This window comes from Aulonocara stuartgranti (assembly GCF_965226115.1).
Source record: "Aulonocara stuartgranti genome assembly, chromosome: 12".
Taxonomy (NCBI): Eukaryota; Metazoa; Chordata; class Actinopteri; order Cichliformes; family Cichlidae; genus Aulonocara; species Aulonocara stuartgranti.
This window is the reverse complement of record NC_138948.1, coordinates 17,087,371-17,098,333: the sequence shown is the minus strand read 5'-3', so window position 1 is coordinate 17,098,333 and position 10,963 is coordinate 17,087,371. Positions and strand designations below refer to the sequence as shown.

At 40.7% G+C, this 10,963-nt stretch overlaps 1 protein-coding gene across 1 annotated transcript in view; it reads right to left on the bottom strand.

Moving 5' to 3' along the window:
• Positions 1–211: 211 nt before the first annotated feature.
• ntrk2a (neurotrophic tyrosine kinase, receptor, type 2a) overlaps positions 212–10,963 on the bottom strand; it is a 106,430-nt gene continuing 95,678 nt past the window's right edge. Inside the window, exons 18-19 of the mRNA XM_082554569.1 lie at positions 7,794–7,952; positions 212–5,543 (exon numbers count right to left, since the gene is read on the bottom strand). Coding sequence (XP_082410695.1) covers positions 5,358–5,543; positions 7,794–7,952 — 345 coding nt within the window. The 3' untranslated portion in view covers positions 212–5,357. The remainder of the gene's footprint in view (positions 5,544–7,793; positions 7,953–10,963) is intronic.

Sequence of the window (10,963 nt, the reverse complement as noted above, 5' to 3'; positions counted from 1 at the left end):
AACCAAGTAAGTTTTTTTTCTCCCTTAAAAGACGCTGGATTTATGTTGGGATTAATAGAACGAGAGAGATGAAGCATCACTCGGACACTCGAGCTCTATCACTCAATTCAATTGGGCATATTTTTCTGCTTTTCTTACACTGCCTTGAGCATGCCTGAGTACTTCTGAATTCATCTCTCTCTCACACACACATATGTGTATAACATGTCCGTATAATCACTTGCAGGAACTTTGATGTGACATAACACTTTTTATTAATTACACTATATCACAACAGACTGGTCCACCTTCAGAGAGAAGTCATATTATCACCATCATCACCATCATGAGTCACTATGACCATTTTCACCACGCAACTGTATGACTGTACAAGTTCCCTCTGGTCTGTGTTTCTATGTGTGTTTGTGTGTCTGTATGTGTGTGTGAATTTAATGTGTGTGTGTGTGTTTGAACCAGCAGGGCACAGATGTGGACATCCAGACGTTTTCTTTCCAGTACCAATAAAAAAAACCCAAAACACTGCTTGCAAAGATAAACGTTCGTGATCTCGATCAGACAGAACACTTCCAGCTTTAATAACATTGTGTGCTTTGCAATACACGTTTCTTACATTTTGAAGAGCATCTGTAGGCAAACAAGTAACATTTTAACACATCTTCCATACACATATTGTCCACCATCCCATTTAAAAATTCTGACAATCCAAAAAACATCCTCTCTTTCTTCCACTCCTGCCACAATAGCAGTGGTTAAACCTTCCTCAACACAAGAAACAAACGGCACAGAACCCCAAAAATTATACCAAAAAATAAATAAATAAATAAATAAAAAATACTGCATATAGCAAATCACAGTTTTCTTCCTCAATGCTATTTTTTTCTATGCAGCAAAGCAGTTTTTGTGGTATTATGTTTTTCAGGGCGTACAGGCTCCAGAAGCATCCAAGCACAAAAGTAATCTCAGAGATGACCTTTAAGATGTTTTAGCTCTATTAGCTTAGACTGTGATGCTGGGGTTGTGAGAGAGAGAAGGGATTAAATGTGATATGGATCAAAGCATACTCAAAGTTGCGATGTGTATCTACTGTATGAGATATATGCTTTGGTCCACTGAGTCACGTGGTTTAGCCCAAACTCAGCGCAAACTACGTTAAAGTGAGGAGAACCAATAAAGGAAAATATCAGTTACTATTGCTGATATACCTGTGTGAAAACCAGGCTTTAGTAAGTTGCGTAGAGAAGAAGGCTGATTTTGGAGTCATAAATAAAGCAATTGACTGATTCCATAAATCTTAGCTGCCATAATACACACCACAGTCCTACACGACTGGGGAAAGCTATTTATCATGAATTGGTGAACAGCGACAACAAATCAATCGGTGATTCTCGTCTTGAATCTCATTGCATTTGAACTTGAGTCTAAAACCCAGCCTCCAGATCCCTCCTGACTCACTCTGGCATCAATCAGCCTTCTTCACACACACACACAGACACAAACACACACAGACACGCACGCAAACACCCCCCGAGAGAATGTGCAAGCATCACTCTGAATCCCGGGGGCTGCTGTATGTCATCTTGTGTATTTGTGAGTCCAGTGCAGCTTCCCATTTCTCTGCCCTCTACTTCAAAAACAAAGGAAGAAAATAGTACAATCTAGATACCGACACAGTCTGGGACACAGTAGTTAGCGATGCTTATTTCTTTCAGCAGCTTATTCACATTTGTACATTTGTATTTTTGTTCATTCCTCTTGCTGTTATTTCATTTTACAAAAAGAAAGAAAGAAAGAAAGAAAGAAAGAAAGAAAGAAAGAAAGAAAGAAAGAAAGAAAGAAAGAAAAAAGGAAAAGTAGCACTTCTAAAGACCAAAGTTTAAGACTATCACATACAGTATAGGCAGCATAGAAGAGGAAAGTTGGTTGAATAGTCTATTTTACAGTAGGTCACTTGAATAAGAGAGAGAAAGAAGTCTGTGATTGTCAGTCCCTCCTCGTCTGAGGTGTCTGGTCATACAGCAGTTGTTGTTTTTCCCTTTATTTTTTTATCGTCTCCCCTTTGCTGAAATCTCTGTGATGTGAGGCATCAACGCGAAGTCGATCTTTGCTGACCAGTCTTCGTCTTAGCAAACACCTCTCTCACAGCCTCTTCCTCTCACAGCGACTATCAAAACATCACCGCTGTCCAACTTGACACAGTTCATTACTTTGTTAAAAAAAGAAAGAAAAGGAAACACAGCGGGTACGTGCACACACGGTGCAGCCAGCTGAACTTGTTTCTTCAACGTACGCTACTCTTTTGACACCAGAGGCGTTCTCATACGCACTGCATTGGTTTCTCACAGTTAGGTTTTCTTTTATTTCCAGCTCACACACAGGCCCTCACATACCATGCCCTCTGTTATTGCACAGAGTTATTGTGTGGCAAGTTTTTGAACGTGTTTGCGAGTGTGCTCACTCAGTGCAAACTCTACTTGACTGTACAGCAGGGATGGATTCTGAGAGCCTTGTTAGTGCGTACTGTCGATGCTTCTTCCATTAAGCCTCACACTTAGCGCTGACAGGTGACAATAATTTCGCAATATGTCGAGCTAAATCTAGAAAAGTGACGGACTGATGAAACATCCATCCCTGTTGTGCAGCGGGCTGCACGAAGAGGACAGGCATAGTAACTGTTTAGAGGGAGCCTGACATAAAAAATACATATACACTCAAGATTATCTTGCTAAAATGTAATCAACTAAACCAGCGTTCAACTTCAGTCAAGTTGTAGTTGCAAAAGGCAACTTCAGTTATAGAAAGAAATGTACAAAATGCTTCTTAATTTATAAATAATAATACTAGAAATCAATAAAATCAACATTTTCAAAATCCACAAACACCAATACCATCAAGTGCTGTTGTTAATAAACAAGAAGACATCGAATTAAAAATGGCTGTAAGTGAAACCGCAGTGATTATGACTGTTTTTTTTTTGTTTTTGTTTTTTTTTAGTTTTTTTGTACCTCATATATCTGTAAAGGATAAATATGCCCCAGTAAAATGCAAAAAAACAAACACAGAATGTGTCTCCTTGCATGCACGAGATGCTGTATATACAGTGCGTCTGTAAGCTTTCAGATATCTGAGCTGTACTGTAAGTGAGTGAAGTGGTTCTCAATAATGGGGATGTGTGGTACATTATTGAGTTTATTTTCGGTTTAAGCTGTTGGTGGACTGCCAGTAAAATGTGTGTGAGGAAGTTTGCATGTGTGTAAAATGTGGTTGAGGGCAGCTGTAGGAATGTGAGGAGAGCGTGAAGTTAAAGTTGTGGCTTACAGAACATCTGCAGGCTACAGTAATGAGGGATGTTCGCGCTCACCTTCTCCCCGGGGACATTTACACCTCTCTTTCCGCCACTCTCTCCCTCTGCCTTTCCGCTCAACTGTCTCCTCTTCCTCCTTCATCTTTCTCCACATGACCCATCCGTACCGTCACACTCCCATCGTCTTCTCCTTTCTACCCCATTGCTTCCGATCTGAACTCTCTCCCTTCCTCTCCATTTCTTCCCACCATGCGTTATTACCTCTCCTCCCATTTCTCCCCTCTGCTGCTCCTCATTCCGGGCCCCTTACTTTTGTTTTCTTCTCCTTCACCTCTTCTATCCTCTCCATCCTTCCACCCTTGCTTCTCGGCCGTAAAACAATAAGTCTTGAATGTCTGTGAGGAGACTGTGCTAATGGAGCCCATTAGGCTGTAATGAAATATACATTACACCATTACAGAGCACGGGGCCTGGCTAAAGCACTGCACCGCTCAAATAATAAAACATGCACAATTCAATTTCCTTCTTGGACAGTTTTGAGTGACTTTCAGTGTGTGTGTGTGTGTGTGTGTGTGTGTGTGTGTGTGTGTGTGTGTGTGTGTGTGTGTGAGGATATAGCAATGGAAGGATGATGGGATAAAGTATACACTGTGTGTGTGTGTTCTCGTGTGCATCCCCTGTAGCGCAGATGTGGTTTTCAAGGATGTCTAAGTGCTGAGAGCTTTGATGATTTAATATGGGTTGACCAAATGAACCACACCTTCTACAATGCCGCCACCCACACATCTGACCGTCATCTGACCACTCAAACCCCGAGCCTCCCCAGGCAACCTTTACGCCTCCCTCCCCAACGCCATGATCTCGCGATTGTTGGACAGCTGTGGACAAATGAATCAATTGACCTCTGACATGAGCGCTTGACATCACAAGGTGAAGCATCTGTCACTTTAGGGGGTTGGGGGAGTAGTCCTCATGTTACCCTGTGCTGTATGACAGTGCAGTACAGGCCTGAGTAAAACAACAGAACAAGAGCGGATAATGAGCAGCTAATGTAGATCAGACACTTTTTTTTTTTACATTTGTATTACTCACGATTAAATATCGCACAATTCCTCCGCCATACTCCTGAATTATTCCGTCACCACAGCATTTCAGATCAGCCTCAGCTGCCGCTGTTTTGGGGTTTTTTTGCATCAGCAAAATTGGCCGACCAGAAATGATCTTTTCATCACATCTCCTAATTTTGTGTGACAGGAAAGCAGATTCTGTTTACTGTTTTTTTTCTCCAGTCATTATTTGGTCACACGCAATTTACTGTATGTGTACCAACGTGTTAATCATTGCCTGTGTAGTCTTGTTGGATGGACGCAGACATTAATACTGATATGCATTTGTGAGAGACAGACAAAAAGACAGACAAACCGACAGGGTGGGCGGGGAAAACACAGTGTCTTTATGGCTCGACATCTCTCAGAGCCATTTCCTTCGCCAGTCTCATATTTACACGCAAAAGATCGAAGCTTCCGGAAATCCTCCCCTCGCCACGTCTCCTCGAAATTTGCGGATGTTCAAACGAGTCCTGTTGTCCAACAGGCAGCAGGGAATGAGTCATTTAAAAGTCCTTTAAATTAGGTTTCATCAGTTTAGCCCCAGTCAGTTTAAAGCATTTGAAAATAAGTGAGATGCTGTTGTTTTTTTTGGGTTTTTTTGTTTTTCTTTTTACTCCAAAGTTAAATTACTCTTAAATGTCTCTTCGGTAAGGAAGGGGGATGGAAATGCATAAAGGAGAGGACATCGGCAGGGAAGAAAGAGGCGATCGGGGATCAGTTGAGGAATTTTTTGATTGCCTTTGAGAGTTTAATAATAGCTTCACATCCTGTACAGCGGCACCTTGCACACACGCACACCTGTATGAGCTTCGCACCCTGCAGCTCGCACACACATGCACGCAACCACAAATATGCATTCGCGTTCACATTCAGCGACCATCCCCACATAAATGCACACATGTCGCGCACACACACAGCTAAAACCCTTCTTCAGCCTCCTTCTGCGTTCAGCCCAGTATATCCAGGTACACAGGCGAGGCCTTGGCCAGGTTGAGGAGCAGACTGTGGATTTCTTTAATGTTGAGACGCATGTGTGGCTCTCTCTGCCAGCAGCCCAGCATCAGGTCATACACTTCTTTAGGACAGGTCCTAGGGCGCTGCAGCACCCTGCCCTGGGTTATACACTCTATCACCTACAGAGCGAAAGAAAGACAAGCATCAAGTTAATTGTGAGAAGAAGCCCCGTCCCATTTAGTAAAGAACAAATCAGAAAAAATAAATTCAGTGTTCAAACTCCAGTTAAGATGATGGAGCATCTGCTCTGCCAAGTGAAAATGTCACAGCGAATAAATTATTTACTGAACTCGAGAAATAATATGCCAGAGAAGTCTTCAAGACAAAGTCTGCAATTTCTCTACACCAGCGTGAGGGGAAAGTCAGATTTACAACATGCATGTGTAAACACCTACTCATTAGATGCACCTTGCTTTTACCTTCAGAACTGCTTTAATTGTTCATTGCACAGATTCAACAAGGTGCTGTAAACATTCCTCAAAGAGTTTGGTCCATTTTGACATGACAGCATCACACAGTTGCTTTAGATTTGTCAGCTGCACAATCATGAAGTGAATCCGCTGTTCTAGCGCATCTCAAAGTTGATCTATTGGATTGTGATCTGGTGACTGTGGAGGTCAGTGACACCAGGGGTACAATGAACTCACTGTCAAGTTCAAGGAAGCAGTTTGAGATGATCTGAGCTTTATGACATGATGTGTTATCTGCTGGGATCAGCAGGCAGAAGATCACCACATTGTGATCATAAAGGAATGGACAGGGTCAGCAACGATACTCAGTGAGGCTGTGGTGTTTATACGATGTTAAGGTGCTGAAAGTGTGCCAACAAATTATCCTCCACACCCTTACCTGACACACAGCAGCCTAAATCATTGATACAAAGGATATGTCCATGCTTTCATGTAGTTTGCACCAAATCAACAACACAATGTGTTGTGTTGTGTGAGGCCTCTTCTGCATACTTTAGTTGTAATGAGCATTTACTTGAGTTGTTAGCATTCTGGCCATTCTGCTCCAACCTTTGGCATTAACGGTGCAGCTCACTTGGTTTTCTATTTGATCCCTTAGAAAAATTCTAGTGGATCAGCAGTTGTGATGCTCAGTTTGAGCTTCATCTTGACCATGACTACATGCCAAAATGCATTGAGCTGCAGCGGCCGACTGGCTGATTAGATATTTACATTAACAAGCCCATAAATAAGTGTACCTAACAAAGTGTCAGGTGATTGTACTGTTTGTAGTCAGCACAGGCAGTATTTCAATATCTAAAATTACAAAGGACCCAATCAAAACTTTAAATCCTGTGTAAAAGATATGTGAGCATCACATTTCATTCACGATGCGAGTGAGCTGTGATACAGCAGAGGATAGACAGACATAAAGGGTAAAAGAAGACAGTGAAAGGGCTAAAGGTTAATTTTTTGGATGTAACCAGAGTTAAGGGCTCTCCCAGGGTTCATGCTGGTAAGGCTAAGGTTAAGACGAGGGGTTGAAGGCTGTGACACTGCTGTGTTTTCCGGAAAATTGATTCGAATTCTGGGTTAAGTTGATTTTCTTTGTGTGAGGGAGTTGCTGTTGTTTCCACAATCTGATTGAATTTGAGCAAGTAGATTGTTTAGCCATTTTAAAATGAGTCATTCATACAATTCAGCCTTATTTTAATTTTCCACAGCTTTCTGATAGAGGCAGTTGTCAATTCTGGAAATTCAAAACATCTGAGTGTTTAAAACAAATTATGTTATTTAGAAAAAGTCTATATTACCACGTGTGGCTTTAAGAAATTGCCATTTACTTCCAACTTCATTATACAGTAAGTAAGAGGAATCAAGAAAATACTCTTAATATCTAAAAAATCTAAAAGGCGCGATGTCTAACAACTGCTACACTTCTGCTAGACTCAGGAAAAAGAAACGGCCCCGGCAGATTTTTCATCTGGGTTTTGTTTCTCTTTCTTTCGAGTAGCTTGCTCCATGTCATGAAGTCATTCTTACTGAGTTTCTGTGAGTGAGGAGATGACGCAGAACAAAAGACTCACTCGGTGTATACCTATGAGAAACATGCACACAAAACAGATCAAATATTTAGCCTTACTTTTACTGAAGGGCTGTTTCATCATATCTCGGGGCTGCAACAGCTTGTTCAGCATCACTTATTAAAAAGAAGGTGCTTCCAAGGCAACTTTTACAGAACTTTTGTTACTTTAACTTTAATGCTGGAATTACCAGGACTTGGTGATCACTCAACAAATTTAAAAACACTGCAAAAAGTATGTTAATTATTAAGCCAGGTCGTTTATATAATTGTGAATCACAAACGTCTTCGTGCACCTGCAGAAGAAACTATTGCACTTATAATAAAAGTTTGTATACCTCATTATTGGAGAGCTGGTACCAGGGTTGTTTTCCATAGGTGAAGATCTCCCAGAGAACAACTCCGAGGCTCCAAACATCACTTTCTGTTGTGAACTTCCTGTACATGATGCTTTCAGGAGGCATCCAGCGGATGGGCAGCATGGTATGACCTCCAACCTTTGAAAGCACACACACAGAGACACAGTTACACACAGAAAGTATGAAGTACGGTCGGATTGTGAAAGCTGAGAAGCATCTTATATTCTGTTTCCCCGCCCTGCATCAAGGAATAAAATGTCTGCTGTTTGCCAGAATATATCTGACATTAATTGACCTTAAATTTAAGTTCAAAAATACCAGTAAACAATATTACTTAATATACGCTGGCTTCTCTACTTGTCGATGAACAGTCCACTCCAACTGCATTGTACTGTTACGTTCCCCTGGGGGGGGGGGGGGGTCTAGGCGGGGGGGGGGGGGGGGGGGGGAAGTAACAAAAGTGACCGGGTCAGAAAAAGGAGTCAGGGAGGCAAAACAGTTAAATAAAACAGTTTTATTGAAGTAATTCAACTAAAAGAGACGGACAAGCCGTTATCACCATAAAAGAAACAAACAAAACTCAGGCGTCGGTCAGTAAGGCAAAAAGTCAAAAGGAAAGCGCAGCTCACTAGCTGGAAACACCACAAGACACTCAGCTCACTAGCTGGACCCACACAAAATGGCACTCTGGCCCAGAGCTCACCCTGCTCTGGGCTTAAATACCCTTAATTGCTGATGGGAGTCAGCTGTACAGGAGGGAAAGGTGGCATCTCAGGCAGGGGAGGTAGTGGGACACGCCCACACAGGCACCCTCAGGAGAGAGAGAGAGGCTAGGGCCGTAACAGTACTCACAACCCGTTGCCCCCAAAAGACCTTTACCATCAACACAAATAATGGCATCATCCATTTCAAAGAATGGAATAAAATCCTTCTTGCGATGCCTATAAAAAGAAAATTTGGTTCCTGGAGCCAGGAGGGCTTTTTCACTGAATCTAGACCCAAACAAGTCAGACGCTTCCTTTGGCAGATACAAATCTTACATTAAATCATTTAACTCTGGCTGAGATAATAAAGCGATGGACGTTCAAAGTCTTCATTACTAAAATGTCATAAATCTGGAGACAAAACATCATCAGACTCATTCATCTGAATGTGGTACATGTCTTGTCGCTTATGGCAGGTTAGTGTAACAGATAGATGATTTTATTTTTGAACTTTATCCAAAAATATCAATCAGAGTGATTCTATGACTTCATCCGTACCACTAGAATTTAAATTTATTCAATTTAACGGCGTTAGCGGGAAGTTAGTTCGCTAGTTTTGCTAGTTACCTAAACCTAAACATGATATAGCATGTTCTGACTGAGTGATTTCTGAAAAAATTAAAACATACAGCTCTGATATCACTTCCAACATAAATGAAGACAGAAAACTAAACAGCAGTGACTTTTGTAGGTTACTGAAGTTGGACTAGCTGGTATATAACAATGTGCTACATGATCGCTAGCAACACAGCTATGTTAGCATAACATAAACAGTGAAGCTGGAGGATGAATGCTGTATTTGTATAGCGCTTTACTAGTCCCTAAGGACTCCAAAGCGTTCAGTCATCCACCCATTCACACACACATTCACATATTGGTGATGGCAAGCTACATTGTAGCCACAGCAGCCCTGGGGCGCACTGACAGAGGCGAGGCTGCCGGACACTGGCGCCACCGGGCCCTCTGACCACCACCAGTAGGCAATGGTGTGCCCAAGGGCACAATGACCAATGATCGAGCCAGGGCTCAAACCAGCAACCTTACGATTACAAGACAAACTGCCAACTCTTGAGCCACGATCGCCCCATATGAGGTTAGTCATTAATATACTGCAACAACATGGGAATAGAGCAACTGTAGGAGAATTCAACATTAACAAATCAATGGTACAGAAGTGGAGGAACCATGAAGAATGAGTTGAGTAAAGTTTGACTTATCTGATCTGTATGAAAACAGATTCATCGACAGTGCGCCTTATATAAACTGCTTCATATCCCCTTAAACAACAACTGCACACATATACAGCTGAGCTTACACATGGATCACATCAGTTAAACAACCACAGCTAAATTAATTTATTTGGTGTTTATGAACAGCTGATTTTGCCATCTCATTACTTACAGTGATACAATGAAGATAAAAAAGAATAACATGAAAATGTGTCATGAATACATATGTGTTTAATGAATTTAATTAATTTAATTAAATTGATTAAATTATAATGAATCTTCTTTTAATCCCTCTTCTTTTATCTCTCTTTTTCCTTTAACGGTGCAAAAATAACCTTATGACAAAACTTGTACGTAATATATTATATTTTCTTTATTAGCTCTTGGCTAAAGTTACGCACTGTGTACAGGTGAAATATTTTCACATTTTTTCCATCTAATAACAGGTTGTTTTTATTAGATTTTTTTCCTGTTACAAAATGTTTTCACTTACGCCAACATCAAGCAAAAAGAAGTCTAAAGGTGGATCCAACCCCCCCCCCTTTAAATCTCAAGGTAACAGTTTAAATCTTCAGAGACTCAGAAACCACATCCTAATGAAAAATGAGGAATATAAAGACACAAGCAAGCATGATGACAGACTAAATCTACTCTCTGACTGAAAAATCAGGGAGATCAGACACAGAGTGCGAGCAAAGCATGACTTTCAGAAAAAAAATGGACGAGTGATACCTCCGGATACTTACGAAAGGGCGATAATAGCGATAACAGATAATAGTGTTTGACAGCAGCGATATCCAATGCTACCTAAAAGTTTGAATTTTGATTCCAAGCTATTTATTTTGCAAGACATTAAAATTGAGAAAAACAAAAGGAGAAAAAAAGATGACTTATTCAGCAACTAAGTAATAAAATCAAAACGATAAGAAACTCATCTCAAATCCAAATGTTTTTTTAATAATCACTATTTTAAGAGAGAGAAGTCATTAAATCAAACCAATTACCCATGAGTGAAAAAAACAGCATGTAAGTCACAGAACAACATATTTGGGCTAAACTGAGGTTTCAGGTAACTTTTTTGTTTTTACATGTGAAATATATTAAAATTATAATGAACATTTATCACCTTTTGATAAGATTTTCCACTTATGACTGA